This window comes from Harpia harpyja, chromosome 11 (genome assembly GCF_026419915.1).
Source record: "Harpia harpyja isolate bHarHar1 chromosome 11, bHarHar1 primary haplotype, whole genome shotgun sequence".
Taxonomy (NCBI): domain Eukaryota; kingdom Metazoa; phylum Chordata; class Aves; order Accipitriformes; family Accipitridae; genus Harpia; species Harpia harpyja.
The window spans coordinates 10,497,214-10,522,338 of NC_068950.1; the positions used below are offsets into that span (position 1 = coordinate 10,497,214).

Consider the following 25,125-nt stretch of genomic DNA (forward strand, 5'->3'; position numbering starts at 1 on the left):
ATGAACTTGCTTCATTCAGGATTAGGTTTGTCCTGCTTGCCTAGCATGCATTTTGGACTGAGCTGCAAAGGCCAATCTTCACAGGATCCTTCCCCCTTTGAATAACGCACTGCAACTTGTCAATGATGTTCCCAGGGCAATTAGCACCCTCCAAAATGTTGCCCAAGGTGGCACAAAAGCCACAGAAGTCTCTTTTTAGCCATGTTACCAGTGAGCAAACAATCCAGCCCACGTGACTGTGTAGTTCATTCTCCTCAGGATTTCTGTTGACTTGGAGCGCATAGGAGAAATTAAAATACCTGATATGGGCAACAAATTTCCACCCCTGCAAAGGAAATGCGAACTGCATTGTGCTCCCATGGCTCCAGTATGGTTTGCATGCTTGCATGCAGAACAGCCTTGCTATGCCTACTGTTTAGCTGGCTGATAGGCCAGGTGGGGTTCCATCATGCATTACAACACAGTGAATCATTAATGATAACATCCAAGCCCAATCACAGTATTCTTACTGTAAGTACTTTCAATAGTTTCCTTACTTTTCCCCCACCTGAACCCCTGCTCTTTTTATCCCAGCCCATTCAGTTAATTTTGCAAGATATCCTGGTCCTCGCATGTTTGAAGATGGGTCCCAAATTAGCATCCTAAGCAGTCTTGTTAGCACATTCCTGCTGTTCATCCTGAGGTCAAAATAAAGGCTAAACAAGATCTCGGAACTGCAGTTCATGACAATTTACTACCCTCCTTTTCAGACAGATTCTTACCTTCCAGTCTGGTAGTAATCTTCTGATCTCCAGTTTAACCAACAGCTTTCCATGTGTTATCCGGTATTTGTCCAAAGCTCAGGCAGCTAGATCTACTGCAAATCCTCTATGCGGAAAGCCCCCAACTTCCGAACAGAGATAATACTGCCCCTTGCTCACAGAAATACAAGGTTCTTTACTTATAGTCTCAATATTTGATCTTAACTTGTTTGTTGGGTTGAAAATTTGTCATAGGAAAGTAGGTTACGTTGTGAAGAACCTTCAGAAATATGGTGTGTGGAGGCTACAAACGCAAATATTATCACCTCTTCTACCTCTCAATGCTTGAAAATTTTTCCTGAGTTCCAGAGTGATGGCCCTAAGGGCCCAGTAGATGAGGTAGGCTTTCTCAAAACAGAAGAGGAAGGATCTGGATTTATCACTAGTCTGTTAATGTGGGTCCTTCACATTATCATCTTGGTTGCTGAGATCTGCAGTCTTGGTTTAGTCAGTCAAAGCAAGAGAAGTCAACAGAGGCCAAGAGTTAATTGAAAAAAAAGTATAGCCCAGTATTTACAAGGCACTACAGAAATGCAACGCTACTTGCGTGCACTGCACAGCAAACCCTAATGTTTTTTATTACAGCTGCGTGAGGGTGGAAGGGGTGGAGAGGGTCAGCCAGAGCAGTCACCTGCATTGCACTACAACAACATGCTTCTGTGTGGAAGGTAGCACTAGCCAACTTGCCAAACCTGTAGGATGACAGCGGGATCTGGGCATACACCTTGGGAAGACAGCTATCAGCAGGAAAGGACTATACAAAGCAGCCAGGTAAACGTGCTTCGTCCCTAGGACAGATGCTGTTACACTCGTGGGTCAGCTCTCTGGCCCAGCAAGCATGCCTGGGAGGCACTGCATCATCCAGGAGAGCATCCAAACAGAAATTTTCAAGCCCACTCAAAATTCCTCCCCATTGATACGAAGCAGAGATTGAAGACTGCTGCTGCTTTCCCCATGGCCTGCAGCGGTACAGTGTTTTACTCCACTTGGATCCTGCACTTTGGGATTGGGAAGATCTTCTGCAAGCATCACTTTCCCTCATCTTCCAACAGCAAAAAAATCTTTCTTCCTAACGTATCCACTCTCTGTGCAGTTGTTCTAGGAGGTCTGGTAACAAGTTTGTACTTTGTGCAGAGGCACCGCTGGGAAACTCTATTTCTTTGGATCTTTTTCCCTGACAGTTTCATACAGGTCCTGTTCACATTTTTCCATTTGTCCTTATTCCTAGGATATCTCCTCAAACATCACTAAAGGGCTGGGGAGCAGAGGTCAAGTGGGAGGAAAGGTGTGGGAAAAGGGAGGTCAGTCTGAAGAGCGGCTATCTATTGACTCCTAAACAGCCCAAGTTCAGAGTGACTGGAAATCACAGCATTTTATGGTGGTTGTTTGACAGCCCAAGAGCAATCCTTCACCACAGTTCCTACTACATGGACTTCCCCTACACAAAGGCCCGCTGGTGCTGCGGGCTATTTTGCTCTCTGTAAGAGCAAGGATTGGAATGCCCTTTAATTCTCAGCATGGTTTGTCCAACTCATCCACGCTGATAGGATGAAAGCCTATTATTATTGCTGTGCATGCACTCCTCATTTTAAGCTATTTATTTACCACATCAGTGCATTACTGCACAGCTATTAATCATTAGCTAATTTTTCCTAATAAATATCACTTCTGTCAGAGAGAAATATTTCAGACCCATCTGCGGGTGGGAAGGAGAGATTTGTTATTTAGCTAGTCAGCATCTGCTTTGTCCTCCTTTTTATGTTCCTCGTACTTCAGCAGGACATAAATTGGAGGGCAGCGTGTGTGGGAAGTCTACGTGGACTTTGTCACAGTGACAGATCTTGATGCCGTCTCAGAGAGGACAGGAGTGAGTTAGCAGGGATGCCCTAAGGCTTTCAAGAAAGATGAGCATTTTACTGACAGCAATTCAAAGCTTATTGAATTGCAAATGTTATCCCTGCACCAGTTTGCTGATAAAGCTTGTAGCGCTGGTAGGTAGCATCTGCACAAGTGTATTTGCCCAAGATACTCAACATGTTGTTTTTCATGCTGATAAGGGAGCAGTGGTTAAAGAAACACTTGTAGCAATGAGTGTGTTTGTGTCATGCATGCTTAGGATTCATTTATCAAATTCATTCCAGACTCACTCTAGTAGAGGCCTGTCAGATAGCTGTGGCTCTTATAAGCAAAAAAATGCGGTGGGAACCTGGAGAAATGACTAAAGAATGGTCATACAGCCTGGTACCAGTGTGATACGTACTCAGCCACTTCCACATGTACTAAAGAGACTAAAATGAAATAAAAAACTTGCAAGTTACACGTGGAGTCTTGACAATGAAAATGCCAATCCTCACATGGAGGAACTACAGTTAGGTTGAAATAATAACTCCAAGACTCCTGACTCACCAAATTTTCTCCCTCCAGCTGCTGGGGTGACCTTTCCCATGGGGAAGGCACCCAGCTTGCCACAAACTGGGCTGGGGCCAGTTCTAAGTTAAGCAGATTCCACATCGTTGGACTCCTCCATGTTCATTATCAGCTGATGCAAGACCTTTGGGCTGCCATTCTGGCGAGTCCGTCAGAATGGGCTCTTTATGATGACGCCCATCCCGTCTTTGACCAAAGTCAACTGCAAATGTTGTACTGGAAGGTATAAAAACTTCATTGTCAATATAAACTTCCAAACTATTTAATTGCATCCTGCTTTGTGTTTGTGGGGTCAGCACCCAAAGTACTGATTTGCTGATGCCCCGAAGACTGTGGGACAATAAAAGCCCTTTTACCTTATGCCAAATAGTGTAATGAACATATCTGGAGCAAAAGCTGCTTTTATTGTTTAGGAGCAGGAGAATGCTAGGTTAGTATTTATTTCCCCAGCTCGGAGGGGCATGTATTGCTGGGGAGCGTGAGCATGACATATATACCACAGGCCTGCCCCAGTTAGAATAAATCTGTGTCAGCATAGTCCTGTATCTGGGTGAACTGCAGAGAAAGGTGTGAACACAGGAAAGCTGCGAACACAGGAAAGCTGCACAGAGCAAAATCACCAGGGAAACACCTGTACAAGTCTTAGTCTCCAGAACAGTGAGACCGGAACCAGCCAAATACTCAAGATATTTAAATCCATCTGAAATCAGACGCCTGAGTATTTTTGAACCAAGGACTAGCTGAGCTCCTTACCAAGGGGAGAAATCTCAGTGGCCCGATGGGCACAGTCACATTTCTGATCTGAGGGGCCAGCTGAGGGGCCTGCCTGTAGCTGCTGGTGCAGGCAGCGTGAGGGACCCCAAATAATGGGGCATACATGTTCCTGTCAGCTCGTTTCTATTCTGGGCAGCCACAAACTGCTCTTCCTTCTTCACCCAGCTCCTTTACTCCCGCTCTCAGCATCTCTGTGACTGACTGCAGCTTCTTGCTGCAGACCTAAGCAGCTGAAGCATCTGGGAAGGAGGCAGCTGGCTTCCACCCCACTCTGCCAAGGCAGCTCATTCCTGACCCATGGCATTGCAGCCACTCCTGTCCTGGGCTGAGCAGGCAGAGATCAGCAGCTGTGCTCGCCACTGAAGCTGGGTGACATGACACACACCTCTATATAAGAGGGGTCTGGGACTGCCACCCAGCTTCTTTCAGGAATGGCTGTGACCTGCATTCAGGGTCCCAGCAGTTAGTGGCTAATGAGATAATTCAGTAGTTCTGAATGGCACTTGAAAAGCCACTATCAGCCCTATAACCATAAATGGCTCTTTTTACCCAGGATTTCTGAGCTCTGAGATAACTGATGCTTGCTCTTCACAGGCTGCTCTGGTGCCGATACATTTGAGCAGCTAACACAGGCCTTCCAGCTAACGCTCAGCTTCTGTCCCTAACCAGAACAGGAAATGCTATGCATACAGGTGGGAGCATGAATGCCTGTGATACTATGCTAACTCCCCAGAGGACAGTCATTATGGCAAAAAACCCAGCCTAGCCCTTCAGGAAAATTTCCTAGCAGCTGTTAGACCACCAATGCATTGGCAGAGGTCTCATAAAAACACACTGGCCGTGATTGAACAGAGCATTACTCTGCACACAATAGTGAACCGCGAGAGCGACCGAGTACGCTGCCTGCTACATCTTTCCACCTTTGCTTTTCAGGCACACAGCTTATTCCAGCATCACAGTTGTCAAGTCAGCAGTTGGGGCAGATGGACTTTCTGTTTTAAGCTCCCTATTTTGCCAAAGCCACAGTCTGGAATCTGCCCGCAGGGAATGTATTACTTTCAAGGAAAAAAACCCCCCAAAACCAACCAACCACCCCATGACAAAAAATATGTTGCTGAGGGAGTGGTGGCAATCTCTCTGCCCTTCAGACAACCCCAGAGGAGATCCTATGTATTTTATCAGCTTTTTTAGCCTTATTGGTTGCTGTAGCCATGACTTTCTAAATGCACCCCAGTAGAGCACAGACCCTGGCATAGCAGGGAGCTACCATTCACAGCTTCCCAACAATGGACAAAAATCTGAAAGGCTGTGCTCCACTTAATCCCAATTATGAGAGTCTTGATCAGGTCTAAGTTCTTCAGTGATTCCTGATCCTAAAAACCACCCAGCAATATAAAATAAAATTTTGCAGTGGCTTCTGGTACTAAAAGGGAAAGGGAAGTCAGTCCTCCTCTTTCATTGCCTTCCCACCAGGGAAGCCCTGAGTCCTGAAAAGTCCTTTGAAAGTGCTGAAGGAACTAGTGCACACAGAGGTATTACCGGAGAGCAAAGCTTTGAACAGTGAAACACAGAGTCTCTAACCACACCTGAGGTAAAGGGGAAAAGGGGGGACACATTCTAGGCATGAGCTTAAGGGCAAGGCCCTGTGTCCAAAGGGGATGTACACTCCCATGCATTTCAGCTCATGTGGGGGCTGAAGTAAATTCTCTGACCTTGATGAGAACTGAAATCCAGCCAGCAACATTTCAAGGCCTTTAGAAAGTAGTTTTTTTACTGGACATTCCTAGTTCGTGTCCCTGGTAAGGACAACTCCTCCTTACAGAGACAATGCTGGCTCTGCAAAACAACTTTCTGCACAGAAGTCAGCTGCTGAATGTGCACAGGGTGTCACAGTCAGGCTACCTGCCAGGGCAGGGGAGCGGCGCCTGCTGCTTTGTCAGGGAAGGCTTGCCCTCTAAGGAAGAAAGGGGAAAGCAGCAGCCAGTGAATTTCTCTTCCTTCCTTCCCAAATGCCAGGTCCCAAATCAGGAGAGGCTGACCCAAACGCCCAGCCATGCTACTTCTGCACAGACCTTTTCATGGAGACAAACCCAGCTTCTCTGGATGGAAACTGCTTCTGCAGCCACTGCTTCCTGGGTGGGGAAGTGTCAGTTGTTCTCCCCCATCTTGCCAAGGGCTCAGAGAAGTGTCTTAACCTTTAATGAGTTCTTGCCACCCTATTATCCACAGTGTGGATGGGGTCTTGTTCAACCTCCTCTTTTCTACATCTCCCAAAGAGGTGAACCTTGCCTCCTACCTCAGCCAACACCAAGAAGGGTTATAACATCAGAAGCAGCGCTGATGCTGAGCCTCCAGCCGGGAGTTTGCACAGGTGGTAGGCTGTTTCAAGGCAACCATCTCCCAGGCACCTATCTACTGCAGCTTTACTGTGTTCAGCTTCCTTCCCCAACAAGTTTAGTTTGCACCTATAAACACAAAGCCAACACTTTTGCACAGACGGCCACCTCTGTGAGCCTTCTAGTGATTAACAAGTTACACACTGGCATTGCACGTGCTCCCCAGGAGGGACTGTCCCTGCAAGATACCACATGCTGTGTGGTAGTCTGCATTTGTTCGGTTATGTTCATTAGTACTCCTGTTTGCTTGTAAATATACCGGGCCTGTAATTCTGAAAATGGATTTTCTCTCATGTGACTCACTCTGAAGACCAGGAGAATATAAAACAACAGTTAGTTTAGGGAGGCGAGATATAGCTCCCATCAACAGAACAGCCACTCCTACAGCAGTAATTTGTAAATTGAGAGTTTCAGGTAGGGTCCAGCATGGCACCTGCGTGTTGCCTGACTTACGTGTGCTAAGTGAAGGGGGAGAAGCAACAAAGGGTAGGGGTGAATAAACACAGCCTGCAACTTAGCTGTAGCTCTTCCTCCTTCACTGCATGCAGGACTTCCTCCTTGCCAAGCAAAATAGGAACTGCTCTCAACACCTGTATCCTGCTGCAAATAGAAGCCTGGGCAGCAGAGAAAAGGGAGTGAAAAAACGTCATTCATCTCTGTGTAGATCACGTTTCATTCTGCATTAGATTCTGTCATCACTATGTCATCCTTCACTCCTGGTGTCGACACTAGGTATTTGTCCCTCATGATCCCCCTCTCCCCAACAGTAACACGACAGCCCTTAGGGTCATATTGTAGTCTGAAAGCTGGAAGAACCTGGAGGACGCAGGGAACATCTGTCCCGCGTGCCCTGATCCTGGCAGCTACCCTGAAGCCTGCAACATTGATAACAATTTCCTCTTATTTCAGCCAAGGCTGCTCTGCTACTGAGCTGGGCTAAGTGGGTTCAGGTCCACAGAACTCACATTTCCAGTCATATCAGCAGGATTATATGTTCTCATGGAGCTGACTAAGGACAAGGAATTCATACTCACTGCAGGAATAACTGTCGGGCAGTCAGGTTTCATGCCTACAACCAAGGTATTTGATCTACCTCTCACAGCAAAAATCAGGAACTTAATACATCTTCTGGAGATATGAGGATATTTAATCTGTGGGACCAGGAGAAAGGTGAAGGACAGCCACATGAGATGGGTTCTAGTAAGAGCAGGGACTCTCTTCTCATGAGGCTCGTATCTCAATGTAAGCAAATTGGTATTCCACCTGCTAATGGATTTAAGCAGCAGCTGCTGCTTACTTCAAGCACCAGCACACATTCTTGCACATAGGAAATCATTAAAGGTTTTACACTTGCATCCTTTGGGCAGGAGGACTCTTGGAGGGGAGCTTCTCCAAAGGAATTTCCCAGCGGGACTGAGTGACCTGCAAGAGTGATGAGGACAGGCTCCAGAGCCCTGTGCATTTTGTCCAGAATGGCTAGAAATGGGAGAAGGATTTGCACATTCACATACAGAAGTTTAACACAGTGGAAGTAAGGAGCACGTCCAAGGTAAAGCGGAATTTAACATCCTCAGCAGGACAGGGATAGAACACTTGAGTATCAGCTGCTTTGGGACAGTCACAGAAAAGCCCAGACTTCCAACACTTTTAATTGTGTTATCCCAGTGCCATCCTAACTGGCATTTGTGCAGTGCTCCTGCTCTACCTCACTCTCCTCCCTCTGCTTCCCTCAGCACACTCTCCGGCTGTCTCCTCCTCCCCCCAACCCTGCTTTCCCCTGCCCATCCCTCTCCCATTTGGATTCCAACCCCCGCCCCCCCCCCCCCCCCCCCCAAACCATGACAGCAAACAGGATACTGAGATCCCTTTGCCGCTAGGTCTACATCCCACCCCATCCCTCTCCTCTTCTCACCTGCCTCTGCCTTGCCTGTTCACATCTGGGCAGCTGGGCCTGCCCCCTCCCCAGGGCAGCGCTTAGCATTGCCGCAGAGGAGCGGGCGACTCTGCTGGGCGAGCGCAGAGAATGGACAGGACAGGACACGGGTGTGGGAAATTACAGATCCACCTCCTTCAGAGATGCCGTTTGTGCTGCTCTCGTGCCCAGAAGCAGCAGGCGCCCACTGTTTCGGGTTCTGTACAAACACGCAGGAAGACAACTCTTGGCATGAAAAACGTACAGCCTAAGCAAGAACAAGGCAGAACACACAGGGGACTTGAACAGAACAAAGTGGAGGGCCAGGGCGGAGGCACACAGTAGCAACTAAGAGTTTGCTGTGTGTTTTTTGCAGGCTTCAAAGCTATGGAAAAAAATAAGCATGTGAAATGAAAATACAAAGACTTGTAGCGAAACATCCCCTTGAGTACAGATTTTACACTCAGTAAGTTGAATATGAAAGGTTTTCCCACTCATTATGTACAAGATTTCACACACATATGAAGAATAAGTATAAATTGCTTGGAATCCAGCACCTGTAAATAAATATTCCTCTGTACGTCCATGCCTCAAACACTGCAGCTTTGGGCTGGTGCATGAGAACCTGTAAACTAGGAACTGACTGAACAAGAAAACTGGGCTGATCACATTCACTGGACTGGCATGAGAGGAATGAACATGTTAATTAATACAAGGTGACTCTCTTTTCACCACTTCGGATGTTGTTATTATCCCCCAGATCCCACGCCTAAAAGAAGCAGAGAGCAATTCTCTGTGCCTCCACAGCTTGTCGCTCTCTCACTCCGCAATGCCAGATTATCTCCCAGCAAGCGGAGGGCTTCAGAACGAGAGGTCACTGGTACACCCAGGGAGGCATTGCTCCGGGATGCAGCCCTGGGACCTGTGCTGGACACACACCCCAGCAGAACACCCAGAGAAAGGAATTAATTCTGCTGCTCCACTCGGCCACGGAACCCCTTGGTTTACCCAGGTAACTCCAGGTGTCAAACGGGAGCTACTCTGTCCCAAACACAAAGTTACGCTCTCTGAGTTTCCCTCCTCCGCCCTCCACAAACATAAGTATAACCTGAGAGCAGAAAGAGCAGAATTTTAAATCAGCATAGGTTTACTGAGTCCAAACTGTTTAAAGTTAAAGTTTATTTGTATTCTTTGTAGGAATATCAATAAAAGACCTCAAATGTATCTGTATCTGTACATATTACAAGAACCTTCAAAAATTATTCACAGAACAAAAATAAATCTTCTTTAGAACAAACCCAGGCAATGAAATGCAGAAATGGATCTCAGAGACCAAACAGTCCAGTGCTACTAGCATAAAAATACGGCTTGAAAAACAAGTTTATTACTTTTTAAGGTGTACTTTGTTGAAATAAAAAATAAATTATTTAGAGCTATCATTGTAAAACAGTTCTGTGTAGTAACACTCTTATTAAGGCCCTTGAGACAGAAAATCTATTTTTACAGGTAGGATTCCTAGCAGGCATGATCTGTAACGACATGCTCACTCTCATGGGAGTTAACTTACTGTGGAGAAGGAAATACCTAAAAGCATCAGCCTAAATTTAACCCTTTTTGCTCTGTCAGACTCAGCTGGATACCTGTGGCTGACCACGCTAACCGCTGATGGAAATATATTTAATGGTTCAACCTGGGCAGGAATTATTCTCCTGGAACGACACAGACATTTTTGCAGAACACAAACAGAATTCGTACATAGACAGTGACCTTAGCAAATAAGTATTGCTGACACATTCCACGGGCACCGCTGTAAAACTGATGGACTTCAATCATTGGGTTTTCAGATGAAGTTAAAAGCTGGTGGGTTTAAGCAAGCATTAAAACATGAAATTAATATATCACGTAAAAAAAAAAAAGCCTAAGCCAACCCAAAGCAATTGCAAAAACATAAAATAAAACCAATTTCTTGCATGACTTATTAGATGGATACAGAATTTATTACTGGATACACCTCATATTCTCTAACTAGCAAATATACACTTTCCTTTCCACGCTCCTCTGGATCCCCTGCCTGAGTTATGCCACTGGAGAGGCATGTTGCAAAACGTGTAGCTGTATGAATCTGTGCTTTTATGCATAGCTGCCCATTTCTAATACACCAGGGAAATAACAGTTGGTAATTCCTGGATGTGAAACCTGTCTATTGCCCTTAAAAAAAAAATGGACTGAATTCCTATTGCTGCAAAGAACAAGTGGCATTTACAGGATGCCACTCCTAGGCTGTGCTCCCTCTCTTCTCTGTTAGTGCCTATCCCATCTCATTCTGGTCACCTCTGTTCTTCACACACTCTGCAGACGCCACATGGCAAAAGGCCGCAGCGCTACAAAACGCTGTTCCACTTCCCTGCCCCGCCACGCTGGCTGCCAGCGTTTACTGGGAACTCAGAAGCCCCGGGGGCTTTTTGGTTTGGGAAGAATCATCCCAGACCAGTATTGAGTAATGTGGCCAGCAAGGACTTGAGATGCCAGGATGGGGCAACTTTTCTGTTTCAGTCTTCGGAATACATGAATATTACTTCTACAGGAGACTAAATTTTTCCTGCACTACTTCAGCTGTTTCCAAACAAGAGCAGCAGTTCCTTGCAATGGCATTAGACACAGCCTGATGCATTTGCTCGAAGTATGAACCAAAACCTCATGTCTATAAAGCTCATCATCAGACTTCGCACTATTTACTACTACTATCATTGCTGCAGAAACCCACTGGCTACTAGTCTTAAACCAAATGTCATCAGGCCCAGTTAGAGCTCTTGCTCCAAAATAGACAGACCTTTTGGCTGCCATGTGGTTTAGTGCCACTTGAATTTTATCAGACTGGACAAAATAGAAGCTGGCATTTTCACATACTGTCGGCTTGAGGCGGCTTAAAATTTCTCTAGAAAGCTGCTTGGTAACAAACTAGGAGAGACAGCTGCCTGCAGAACTCAGGAGCATAACGTTTTGTTCTGCAGCTAATCAATTTTAGTCTTGCAGCATTTTGAGTCTGCTACCTTCACCCCCTTTTGGGTCAAGGCAGCTTGTCCTCCACAGCGGGAGTTAGAGAAGTACACTTTGCACTTTAGGGTAGAAACTGAAATCGAAGACAAACAACCAGCCTAGCAATAAGCTGTGAGGACAATACTGATGGGCCAGACTCTTAGAATAGCAACTTTTTCCTACAAGCATTCTACAAGCTTAAGAAATACACAGGAGAAGGTACATTATTAGAATGATACCCTACTGAAGACGTCACCAAAACATATCAATCACGCGGCAGGTATTATTTCCCCTCTAAAAATCAGGGCTGAAATGTTGTCCCCCATTGCATTTCTCTGCAGGAACCAAAGTGGACACCTTGGCGTCTTCAGCATCAAACCATACAGCTCAGCCAGTGATTTTTGATAGACTACCAGAAAGCTGGGGAACTCCAGTGAAATGCGTTTCCCGAATTAATGCTAGATTAACGCTACCAGAATGACATACCTGCTTCTACCTTACTCTAGTCAATGTACTCCTACGACCACTTCCTCTCACGTCTCAGTCACAGAACAGCCGCACTATTTGCACTGTGTGATACGTGAGCAATGCACATGCCCATCTGAAAAAGGCTACTTTGGGGAACCCATTTCCCACGATGCAGCTGTGTGATTACAGTACATAGCAAAGGGGAGATGTGGATTCACACAAAAATACTCAACCAAAAGGGGTTTGTAAAGGTTTCTTCTAAGAGAGCAACTCACAAGACAGATTAATACAAACTCGATAGACTGCCTATGGCTGTGACGCATGAAGGAAGAAGGAAAGAAGGAGGAACTTAAAGGCACAGTTTGAGGAAGAAAATATCAGAGGTCAGCAATGACCCAGAGCTGGAAGATGGTTTGGAAAGTACCGAAAAGAAATCACTACTGAGCAAATGCAGAGCACAACCCCGGGTGTGTCAGAGAGCGCTGACTTCGCTATGGATGCTCCAAGAACAAGACAGGGATGCTCCTTGGCCTGTAGTACCAAGTCACATTTGAGCAGCCAGAGCAGCCTTGATCTGAAAGAACTAAGCATTACATATAAATCCCAACTCGCTGAAGCCAGATCTTCTCTAGATGTAAATTAACAGCCAAGACCTTGCTAGGAGAGATTCATACACATTTTTCTTATACGTCCTACAGTGCAGGAGATGTGGTCTCTGTATTTGTGCATAGTTAGTAATGCAACATATGTGATGACGTCTAACTGAAGTATCGTAACCCATTAATCAGGCAGAACAGTTAACATAAACTGCGCTCTGTCACAAGCTGCATTTGCCCACAGAGGTGAGATTAATTCATTTCCAAAGAGCAAACAAACTTGACAACAGACACTGAATTTGGGTCCTCGGTATTGCGAATCCTTCATGTTCAAGGCAACATGGGTCACTTTCAGGAGGTCAAGAAATTGGCTCAGAAATGCCTACATTTTTAATGTAGTACAATTTTAGAGATTCAGAAACTAAGGCCAGAAAGGATAATCAGATCATCAGCTCTGACCTCCTCCGTATCACAGGCTATATGGTTTCAGCCAGGTATCCCCATAGCCACCTCATGAACTTGTTGCAGCCTGAACAGTTTGCTAAACACACCCCACACCGGGGCACCCTCTCAAGGTTTTGTCTCGTTTTGAAGTCAACTTTTCCAATTTCTGATTTCCATAACATGTTTGAATGGTTAATCACACTCACTGTTATTAGTATATTTCTATAATTCAAAATTTCAATTGCTGTTGCAATAATTTTATTTACTTTGAGAGTTTGGGGGCTGGAAATGTATAACAAGAAGTGGAAGCAAAGATTCACACACTTACTTGACTCTAGAATCTGGGGCTTGAGAAAAATCTCTCAGACTAAATATTGTGGCATTTGATGAAATCATGAGAATTGACAATACTGTGTCATTTATTGTTAACCTTTAACAGTTTGTGAATGTCATTATCTTCCACGAGAAGGTCACTTTGTAATTATGCACGCATTCACATACAGCCAGTAAGTATGCTTCTGTGAAACACAACTGGAAGTAATTGGAGACAAAAGCTTAGTCAAAACTCCTTAAGAAAAAACTGGTGTGTACAGAACTTCAAAAAAAACCCTTTAAAGCAGCCAGAGAAAGAAAAATTTCAGTGGAAATGGAAGATCTTTTAACACAAACGTGCAGAAAGCATCTTTCATTGGAACTAGACTGGCTAAGCTAGTGGCTGAAATAGTGAAATTGAATGAGAGTTAAAATGTAGAAATCCTCTAGGAAAAAGGAAATTTTGCATACGGAAATCTACTTTGCTGGGCACGGGCACCCTTCGGTTAGCCCCTTCCTCAGAGCATTAACCTGACTGTTCCTGATGGAGTGCAGAGAATAAATTCAGGGTGCCACTGCATGGTGCCTAAAGTGGGGATTGGATAGAAATTTGAAAAAAAGTATTTACAAGTCTGTAAATTCTCAAAACAGAAAATATAAAACTGCATTAGAACTGGGGTAAAAAAGAAAGTATCCTACCTTGAAAAACTGCAGATTCCCTCTGTCTGTTTGATGGGAAGCCTGACTGTGTGCAAATGCAAGGAAACAAGCTTGCTGCTCCAATTTTTACCTTGTTCAAAAAGACTGACAATTTTTTGCCAGAGTCCTACCGAAAGTAAGTACAGGATCCAGCAAGAGCCGATTTTCTTGCTAAAATGTTTGCTATTGAGTTTGCATTCAGTTAAAGAACAGCTAGAGAAGAGGGGAATAAAACCAGCAGATGAGTTTTCTTACAGAATTCATTTCACTACTATTTCACTCCACTCATGTACTTGTAACAGTCAGCCTGATATATACAGCTGCTGTCTAATGTAACCCACTGCTCATCTCTCTCTCTCACCCACAACACACATGCACTCACACTCCCCTCTTCCTCCTCCAAGGACTGCAGTGCTTTCAACAAGAGAAAAAAAAATAATAATAAAAATAGCAATAATTAAAAAAATCTACAGTATTCACTTCCTTTTGGTATATTACATTGGCATTTTCTGTACATGACCCAAGAGCTCCCTCTATTTACACAGTGATATGGAAGGACTTGTTCTCGGGAGCCTGGTTCTCCTGGCCTTGAGTGGGGAATTAAAGCCCACCCTTTCAGAGTTCTTCTTTCTTTTCCATTTTATTAGCAGCATCATGTAAACTTGTAAGGGGAAGGGGGGGCTATTTTGAAGGTTTCTTGAGTCTGCTCCCTCTTGCCCTTCTGGGGAGATGGCTGGCAGCATCTGCCCAGTTAGCAGCTGCTGTTTTTGAATTCACCATTCTCCGTGATGGAAAGCTTCGTGGGATTGGTGGGGGAGATGCCATTGCGGACTTGCATGCTGTAGCGCTCCTTCACCTGTGTCAGGGCACTCATCAGCCGCGTGTTGGCAGAGTCCAGGGACACGATCCGCTTCTCCTGCAACAAACACCCCACAAAGTCAGAGCTCCTCCACAAATGAAATGCCTTTGCCCCACAAGCCTGCTTTATCGGGAACTTCCAGGACGCGGGGCTGTGGCAGTGTCTTCAGATGATTTCTAGGCAGAGGCAGTTTAGCTAACATTCTCTGGTAAGATGGGATGTCTGCCTCTTTCTGTTTTCTTGGGGTAACATGGCCCGCGCTTGCCACAGGCTTTTCACAGGCTGGTCTGGCCCTCCTGGCCTTTTTGCATGATGGAAGGTGACAGTGAGTCAAAGTTACATTGGTGAACTGATCCAGTCACGGTGGCTTTATCCAGACAGCCTCCAACAGAGGCAGATGGAAATGCAGTATTTTGTCATGGGGCAGGGGGGAAGGGTGTTGGTGTTAATAATAACGATAGCCAATTATTATTATTTTTTTCAATTATGTTAGAAAAACAGAAACAGGCAGCAGAAAATAGAAGTGGTGGAGGTTTCAACTGGCAGAGAAAAGTGCAAGTGGTATCTAACGGCCATTGTCTCTGTATTTTGGATGGAGTGTGCTCAGAGTAAACTCATGGTATGCTTGAAATAAAGAAAAAAAAGCAGGTAATGTCAGCCTGCAGTCACCAGCAGGAGTGAGGGTGCAATAGCGACATAGAGAAGAAGCAGCCAAAAGCTAAAACTAAGGGGTTATTTGAGGTGAAGGGGAAGAGGGCATTGTGGGTGGAGGGGGAGATGCCATCGACAGAACACAAAGAACAAACACTGAACACACTGCTCCTAGACCCATTCCAGCTCAGAGGGGCTCCCGGGCTCTGCCGAATCCAGGGTTCCCACATCCCAGTTTTGATTCTTCTGGCACAGAAAGTGCTAGCCTCCACTTCTAGCAGAAAGCTAAAGGATGTGTACTAAATTTATAAAAAATAAAAAACCCATCAACAAAACCCAGCCTACTAACAGCTAGATTGTCTGCAGTGGGATAAAGCACTGGATGGTCAAGCCAAAGAGTTGGTGGCACAATTAGAAATGACAGTTTTCATCTTCCCTCAAAAAAAAAGTAATGCAGCCACACAAAGCAGCAACAGAGATGGCAAAAGGTAAATATGCTCTCCATGCTACCAGCTGATTGGCTTTTTTTCCTTGAGAAGGAAAAATGTCTAATTTACTTGAATGAAAAAAGCTGCATGCAGGAACTCTTCCCAGTCCAGCCCATTGAGAAACAAAATGGAAGGAAAAATGATGCACAGAAGGCACAAACATTAAGGAATAGTTCAGACATACTGCTCAGGAGACCTAAGTGCTACAACAGACCCTTGAGATTTTGATCCCAGAACATCAGCTGTGTGGTACATCAGTAATCAAGTAATGTTTGCTTTTCTCAGTGGGTTTCCCCACAGGGGTAAGTGTTAGGGAGAAAAAAACAAAGCAGAATTTTAAGTACTGCTTGTATTACAGCCCTGGAGACCAAGCTCTGTACAGCAAAGCAAATGGAGGAGGAGGCATGAGAAATCAACTAACAGCAAGGCAGGCTATAGCCAGCCCTAGCACTTGCCCTGGTCCAGCCAACATAAGTAAGGAGAATGGACAATAGAGGATTTAAAGGCCTTAGCCTTTCCTCCCATGCTGAAATAAATCCTGTATAACACAACTGCCTTAGCAGAAATGTGTTCTTCAGCAAGTTAAAGCTCCTCCTCCTTGGACTAAATTTCACCTGGAATATATAACTTAAAATTAAAATTTCTTTCCAAAGAATACAGCTTTCCAAAGAGTTAAAAATGAAAGGCTGGTTGTTTTCTGGCACTGATGAGTGCTCACTATGCCAGTTTGTGAAACAGCTGGAAATCTACACTTGGAAAATCAATCTTAAAAGAATGAGCTTGGTGAGTAGAGGCATCTTCTCACTCAAAGGAAAATACAATCTAACAAACATGTCTCTAACACACATTAATTGGGCACAGGGAGTGGGAGGAGCTGGAATGGGTAGGAGGTCAGTGCACTGGGCCAGGACTGGGTACTGCTCAGCTAGAGAACTGATTGGGTTTACTTGCCTGTTTGAATTATCTCATCCCCATTTATGACCTGTAATTTAACACAGTGGAGATGTCACTTGCAATAGCAACTGGGCTAGTACTCTCTGCAGCTCTGCTGCTCCAAGGAGAGAGTTTAGCCAGACCTAGCCCCTGCCGAGTCAGGGAGGGCCAGAGACAGCCTCTGGAACCACAGCGCACACGAGGCGCTGCCCAGAGCCAGTGCAAACAGCACGTACCCTGAGAACAAGGCTGTCCTTGTGCATTGGTGCAGTATTGGGTGCTGCACCTGACCGTAAGACAAAAGAGCAAATCCTGAAAAGCGTCTTGTGCCGATGTAAGTAAGCACAAGAAGCCCGGGTTACTGCTGTTCCCTAGCGGCCATTTAATTCTTCAAACAGGTGTGATAAGCCAGGTTCCAACTCCACTCATCTCACGTAAAAAAAGACCTTTTCTTTTCTAGCCACCGCTATATCCCTTTGCCAAATGAATCACAAACTAAGAAAAATCTTCCAAGCGCAACTTAGAGGGATTGCTACAGAACTCAGAAAACACTTGGCTCCTCTGGTGTGTCTGTTCTGAATCTTTCATCAGTTTCCTCTTCTGCTCAGGCACCCATGAAAGGGCAATGACAACTAAGCTTCTCACCCCATGAACCACTTGACACTGAAGCAGTTAAGGTTTGCTGATGACCTTGCTTGCCCAAGTAGCCAACAGCACTTCAGAAGAAAAAAAGTCTCAGATTAAAAGAGGAATCATTAATGCTATTGTTTTACTACTGTTTTTTTTCAACAATTTCCACTGCAGGTGATCAATGATGCATCATTTGATCAAGTGTGATCAAGGACCACACCCTTCCAGCCCTGAGGGTGTGAAGCTTTCACAAGTCAGCAGCAGTTCCCTCTGCCAGCTGGTGACACTGAGGGATCAGACTGGTCCACTCTCCACCCTGCTATTCCATAACCTCACACCAAAGCTGAGAGCCTACTGGCACAGACAGGTAACAAAAGGGAAGGGCAAGTTTCTTACTCAGTCACAATCTCTCAGATCCTCCCCTCCAAAAATCACTTTTTATGAGTTTGCTCAGTGCCCCTTTCACCTTCTCGAGGCAGATGAAAAAGGCATCACCTCCTTCAAAAACCAGGCTACTGTTTGGATGGGCTGCCATTCTGTCAGAGTGTAACTGCAAGATGCCCTGACTGTGTCTATCTCCAAAAAAATGGCCCAGCCTCTTCAACTTCTAGCCCAGCTTCCACTTGCCATACTCCTTGATCAGATTGGAGGCTGCTGTAGAGTTTCCTCACCACCGAGAAAATAAAAAAATAGAGTGACTGACTACATTCCTGTTCATTCTCCAGCACTGCACTCTCCCACTTTGCATTTTGAGTGCAAGCTCTCACAGAAGGGATTTAATCTTGAGCTGCATCTAGAAAGGGTGACTACACTGGTGACTCCATGAAGAGCATCTTGCACAATAGCTAGGACCTATATATGCTGTAATTCCAGTAGGATTTTCTTTTTATTCTGCAAGGCTAGGTAACAGAAGTGCCATGTTATTGTACATGAGTGATTTATTCAGATTAGATGGCACAGACCCAAAAATCCAGCTTTCATGAACAGTCTTTCTGAAGAACTGTGGGAAAACCAGCCGAGGCAGCAGGAAAAACAGAACTTTTCACATTACCAAAAAGAAATCTGCTATAAATATGCTCCTAGTGTTACCAGGCTTTTAAAACCACAGCTTTTTTCTACTTTATATTTTTCCTATAGTTCCATGTGAGTTCAAACACTTCTATTATTGCTGGCCATTCAACAGGAAAAAAAAATGGCCATGGTATGCCCTTTCGTGCTCACGCCAATATTCTAATACACCAGTACCATCTTTAACAATGTTCAACTGAGGCTACCCCCCTCGCCACTCTTTGTGTAGGGAAACAACTTTCTGAAATAACTTGGGTTATTCCTGAAACAGGTCATCTTCTTAAGATTATCTGTTAAGGAAAGTTTACAGTTGGAACTACTGAAAAGCCCAGAAGCAGGAAAGATGTCCTCCAAACGCAAATATCACAAACATAACATGGCAGGCAGATATCAAACCAGTCTCAGGCTCTGTTGTACAAGCTTTGCTATCTGGGATCAGCACAGACACAGAAGAAAAGCTGAAATGATCCCACACAATACACCCACATGCATTGCCTGCTGGGTCCGACTTTCCACAGCTAACTTCTGTTGACCGAGGCAAGCACTGCAGGTTTGTGGCAAAGTGGGCATTTCTCCAGGACCGACGTGGACAGTCAGATGGGGTGAAATGCCACATATGACATTATACAGGGCAATGCTCCATTGCAAGCATTCTCTTTTCTTGACTTGAACGTTCAAAGCCATGCTTTTAGCTTGCATAGCTGAGATGCATGCACATGGCAATTAAACTATGCTGGTATGAGGCACAGCTTTTCCAGAGTTCCCAGGCCCACATTTGGAACAATGTCTACACAATGCACTGCTATTCCTTTACCCCCTTGGGATCTCACAAAGTGGAAAAGGTTTTGGAGAAGCGATCAGTCCTGTGATTTGTTGTCAGGCTGTCTCAAAGCCTACTGTCAGACAGTACAGCCTTTATTAATTAAAAAACCCAATTCTCTCCTAGAAGGCAGTAAGTCACATGTGCAACACCATGGGCCAATACTGGCTTGGGAGCTAGGTAATAATACTGGGGCAGGAGGACAGGGGAGAATAACGGGTTCTACGCACAGAACACTTGATTCTTGGGGATCCTGAGCTCCTTACCTGTGCATCAATAATTTTCTGCTTTGCATCGATAACAGCTTGCATCTCTGCATGATCCTTCTTCAGCTCCTCTTCCACTGCCATGAGTCTGGTTAGCAAAAAGAGGTACAAATTAGGACCATTTAATACTATTCCAGAGGGTTTCAGGTACTCTGGCCTGTTGGTTTGACTTCTCTGATTGTCCTGGCTCTGCAAGAGAAGAATTCTGCTGTGCTCAGAAAAGCTTATCTATCCAACTGACACTCCCAATTGCCTAACCTTGTTATTCTCAAAATGGACATTGCCAAAAATGCAACTGCTCTGAAAAACTCCCGCCTTGAGTACAGATTCCAAACAAAGCAAAAAGACCTGTTATAAGTACAACAGAGACCAGGGTTAAAAATTCCTAAATCTTCTCCTTCACTGCCACTTCCTGGCAATCTGAGGCAAGTTTCCACACCTGCATCCCCATTTCTTCATCTCTAAGGCAGGATGGTATCAGTCCAGAGATGTCAAGAAGCCCATGCAACTACCTTCTTTAGTGTCAAAGAGAACACAGGGGACACAGGGGAGCTGCTTGTCCTACACAGTCCCAAACTTTCTAAAGCCTCACCTGCTGATGATACTTTTCATCTGGCTGTCCTTCTCCTCCTGTTGCCTGCGCAGTCTCTCCTCACTGTCTTCCAGCCTAGACTTGTACTCCATCAGCAGCTTCTGCATTTGCTGCTCTTGCACCAGGAGCCGCCGCTCATACTCCTCCAGCCGGCGACTTGACACCTTCAGGCGCTCCTTCAGCTTTGCTATCTCTTGTTCGTACTGCAGGTGGAAGGAAAGAAGGAAAGAAGGAAAGAATCAGATGCAAAGGAAAAAGGAAGAGATCAGATCATTATAATCTGCTGCTGCTGTTCAGAGAAGGACATTGTTTTTTTCATGAAAAATAAATTCATAGAGCTAAAGCAAATAACAAACAAACAACTGTGAGCAACCACAGACAAGGAGCACGTAGGCTCCCACTGAGTGTTAAGCTACTCCCACAGTGTAGGATGTCCTTCTGTAGCACGATTTAAGCAGAGGGCTCTGACATGGCTCCTCAGCCCTGACTGGCAACATCCCCAGTTACCCCAGACTCAAGCACTTCCCAGACAGAAGCTGCTAATAGTGCTCAACTGTAAAAATGTCCGGGGGTGACCAAACTTACAAAACTGACCAGTATGGGACCCAAATAACTCATTCTTCAGGACCTAATCAAGGCATGAAAACACATGTGAAGACAGCAAATCATTCACTACAAAATAAAGCCTGTAAGTTTACTTGGCTGAGGTTTTGTTCTTCTACTTACTGTCTCTGCGGACAATCACTTCTGCAGTAGTGCAATGAATCTCAACGTATTCCACTTTGGTTTGGGTTCATTCACCTTTCTTAATAATCCTATGTTCCTGCTTCTTGTCCACCAAATGTTCTCCTCCCCACTCCCTGCCTTCTCAAAACATGAAACCTCTTACTAAACTTCATCACCATAGCAGCATATAGATGTAACTGTATTTGGAAAAATGGTATCTACTCCTGAAAATAAATACGCTTTAAAAAAAGATCATGGACATTTCTGTGTAGCCCAGAAACACTGTACTACCTAGATGACAGGCACTTGCCTCAGGTGAAGCCCAAGACAAAATTTGAATGCAACTACTGATGAAGATTGAATTGCGTTTACAGAGCCTTGTACAATCACTTAGCATATCCTAAGCTATACTCAGTTGGGTTAACGATAGTGATTTTTTTTTTTTTTTAATGGAGTTTAATGATCACTAAAAAGTTTTGCAAGCATAGAAAAATGGCAGTATGCTGTAGCTATAGTGTTGTCATAAAAAATAATGACTTGAGCAGGATCTAATACACTTAGGTAGTGTGACTCATGATGCACATAAGTGCCAAATACCAGCCTGGAATGTACAAACCCTCAGCTATGTCAGTTTGCACCTATTTGACATGCTACAGCCTGTACGTGGGTTAATCTGTAGTATGGGATACTGTACTACAGATATGTGTGACAGCATGTACAGCAGGAAGTTATGCCAATACAACCTGAGTTTGAAAGCATGACTCTGTCACAGCAGCGCCTGAAAGCTGTTCTGAACTCAGCTGTAGGGTGGACAGGACTCACTGGCAGCCCTCAAGTCGGCTGCATACGGAACAAAATCTACCTTCTCAGCGTGCTTGACTTCATCTGGATTCTGCTCTGCATCCTCCTCTACTTCTTCATACTGTCCGTTATTGAGAACCCACGCAGCTGTCCTTTCCACTGGTGACATTGTGGCAGAGTCCACAGGCGACTGAACCTGGAGCAGAGATACCTGTAAGCATTTTTCAGAGAAACTACATAAAAATCAGCTCTAAAATCCAGTTTATTTGGAGGAAAAAAATGACCATGAATCTGTCAGTCTCAAAGGATCCCCAAAACCTCTCTTGCAGAGATACTTTACCCTCCCTTGACTTAGGATCCACAGCACTTACTTGAGTCCCTCTAAAACCAATGTACTTGAGAAATTTTTCTTCCTCTCTAAGCAAGCTTCTCTCTGGAAAAGTTCTTGTTTCCAAATCCTGTTCACATCCACTTTTCCCCTTTGCCAGATTTTCAGTAAGGCCTTCTCAACCTGTGATTTCTCTCACAAAGAAAACACAGCAACAAAGCTTTGTTTGCAGCCTGCTCAGGTAAGACAGATTGGTTTCCTTGGAGTACTGAGGAGCTTAACTTGGGAGCACAGCTTTCTCAGCCAGGCTGCAGACAGACTTTGCAATGGAGGATGGGGCCGCATGGCTTGGATACGAGACAGTACAGCAGTGCTTAAAAGTGGCAAAGCGGTGTAACATTATCACTATCAGATTTAGAAGGTCTATTGTAGCATATACACCCAGACAAGGCTGTGAAAGGAGGTCAGGGCCAGCAGTGCTTACTAGGAGAACTGTAAAACATCATCAGAGGCTATCCTCAATAAGGGAGTCTGAAAAGGAAGCCAAGAGAAGAAACAAGAAACTCTCCGGCTGGCTGGGGAAAACATGGCTTGCTACAAATTCCAAGCAATTTTCATGGACAAAGACAAGTTTATAAGCACCGGAATTAGCATAATTACCCCTGAAAGAGCAACACTGTCTTAACTTTTTGAGAAATGCAAAAGATCAACTCCCCCCTTGTACCACTCCCCCCAACTGTAGCTTCTTTTTGCACTCAAGCAGCTTTTCAGCACACTGTCTTGTTTCAGCATCGTACCAAAGTGAAATGTGCTCCCTGGCAGGGGGATTTTGAAGTCTCAGTTTCTCAGGAGCTCTTGATGGGGGAGTAACAGCTTCTCTACAAGAGGCAGGCAATGGATCATGTCAACCTCCATTTCTGTTTCACTTGTTCACAAGGACAAGGCTGGTGAGTGCTGTATATGTCCTATGCCAGCTCCAGCCAGACGATCTGCCTGCAACAGCTCAGCTGTCCTGAACAGCGATGAAGACTCCAGCACTGGAAGAAGCCTCAGCAAGGATGGGTATAAAGGCAAAGGAAAGGAGTAGAAATTAGGCAAAAATCTCCGGATTTAGGCAGAGGCCTTTTCGCTAGAAGGAAGTCTTCATAGCAGAAAGGCTAATAGCCTCTTTCAAGTGCAGTGTGACAGCTTGGCAAAGCTCCTTAGATTTTTTTTGATGGTATTTGCTGTCGGGCAGCCACAGTGAGGGAGGCTATGAACTGTGTGTGGCTCTGCCACCAACAGCCTCGTCTCAGAGGTAAATACTTTGGCTCTAGGAATTGCTGGAGGAATTAGGAATAGCTATGGATGAACACTGTCACCGTTCATTGCAGTTATGGAGGACTAAGATAGCAGAAGAGTGACTATAAACAACATCACCAGCCTTGTAACAGACTGCTGATCAGCAGCAATCGTTGCGAAACAACCTTGCAAGCTGTAGGAAGAGTATTTTCATCAGCCAAACTCAGAAAGCCTACAAAGACCAAGTGGATGGCAAGCACTTCACATGCTAATGGGTTATGAGTTATACTCTAATAAAGGGGAAAAAAGAAAAAGCCTGCTAGGAACATGTATTAATTCCCCTCTCTGCCTCTCTTCCAGAGGAACACACTGACATTTCTGTTCCCACCTACCTACTAAATGCAAATGGAAGGCAAAAAGTGACCTCTCCCAGTAAACAAAGGGCCTAGCTCTATATTCAGAAACAAATGGTACTTGTAGAGAACAGAGTCTAATAATTATAACGCCCACAAAGCATGCCTAGAAAGAACATGCCCAGAAAGAACATGCCCAACTTCTCTTTTCTCTTTCTCTTTTTTAAATAAGAACAGAATTCCACAACACGATTTGCAATTAAAAGGACATAGCGGAATTTGCCTCAAAAAAATTTTGGCCACTCGATCTGGCACACTTCAAGACATTTCTCAAGGGTGCGGGGAAGGAAAGAACAAATTGATTTCTATGAATAAAATAGGAGCAAGTACTCTAATGAATCCAGTGGAAACAATTAGTATGGAAAGTAGAGTGGAAAAGTAAGTAGATGCACATCGCCTACAAGAGGGGGGAAGGAGACTGCCCTGAAGCCAGTCATAGTCGTTGGCATCTGTGAAGCTGAATGTAAAAAGTAACTGGAGAAGAGGGAAGTCTGAGACAGTCACTTTGATGCTAAACAAGCACAGGTAACTGATGTACTTGGGGGCAGGCGGGTAATCAGCAATTTAAGATGAGAAGTGCCAGGAGTTTGCAAACAGCTAACTGAACAGTTCTTGTAAATACACACAGGGCAGAAGCCACCCATGTAAGGTGTACACACAAAGACTGGAGACACACCACCTGTGCTTTCTCCTCCTTATCCTAACACCTTCAAAGTAAAGCCCTCTTCGCATATTTGTGTAGGCACTTCTCATAACAAGCCCTGAGGAAAGGTACCAGCTCCCTGGGGATTTTGGCTAGGACACTGCACAGAACCATACAATAAAACTCAGCAGATCATACAATACAGGTTCACACTGGATGCCTGAGAACTGCAAAGGGAGTTTTTCCTTCAAATTTATCCTCATTACTGGCCTAAAAATTTCCTACACCTCCACACTAGGCTTAGTTGTATTCAATTTACTTTACCTATCAACCCCTCTATGCCAAATGCAAAACACACGCTCCAAAGGAGGACACAAACACATGCACTTCAAATAATATGCAATTACTTTTTTTGGTATTACTAACTTGGCATATTAAGCTTTGCTTTGTGATTCAGTGTTTCTGATCTCCTTGTACTTTAATGAACTTGAGGTATCAAAGTAGTTTTGAAGCCTGATTGCTCCTGGGTTCCCAGGCATCACCCAGATTTTCCTCCTTTCGACTGTAACATTCAGGAGTTTGCCAAGAAAGCTATACCAACAGGGATACCAGCGAAACCCTTGGCAGAGCAGGAGCTCACGCTGGCAACTAAGTTCTTCTGCCAGCTTTACCTTACAAGACAAAAGCCTTCCCCCTGCACAGCCATGTCTTCACCAGCACTTTTGCCAACAGGGCTACATCAGCAAGGAGCATCATAACCTT

General features: G+C 44.8%; 1 protein-coding gene across 9 annotated transcripts in view; it reads right to left on the bottom strand.

The window, feature by feature from the left end:
- Positions 1-9,469: 9,469 nt before the first annotated feature.
- Positions 9,470-25,125, bottom strand: part of RASAL2 (RAS protein activator like 2) — a 196,027-nt gene continuing 180,371 nt past the window's right edge. For 7 of the 9 annotated variants that reach the window (XM_052800962.1, XM_052800960.1, XM_052800965.1 and 4 more), the window contains 5 exons: positions 21,760-21,894; positions 20,172-20,374; positions 19,580-19,667; positions 16,814-16,844; positions 9,470-14,780 (listed from right to left, as the gene is read on the bottom strand). In XM_052800962.1, coding sequence (XP_052656922.1) covers positions 14,638-14,780; positions 16,814-16,844; positions 19,580-19,667; positions 20,172-20,374; positions 21,760-21,894 — 600 coding nt within the window. In that variant the 3' untranslated portion in view covers positions 9,470-14,637. The remainder of the gene's footprint in view (positions 14,781-16,813; positions 16,845-19,579; positions 19,668-20,171; positions 20,375-21,759; positions 21,895-25,125) is intronic. The other 2 variants (XM_052800963.1, XM_052800961.1) reach the window with 1 other exon arrangement.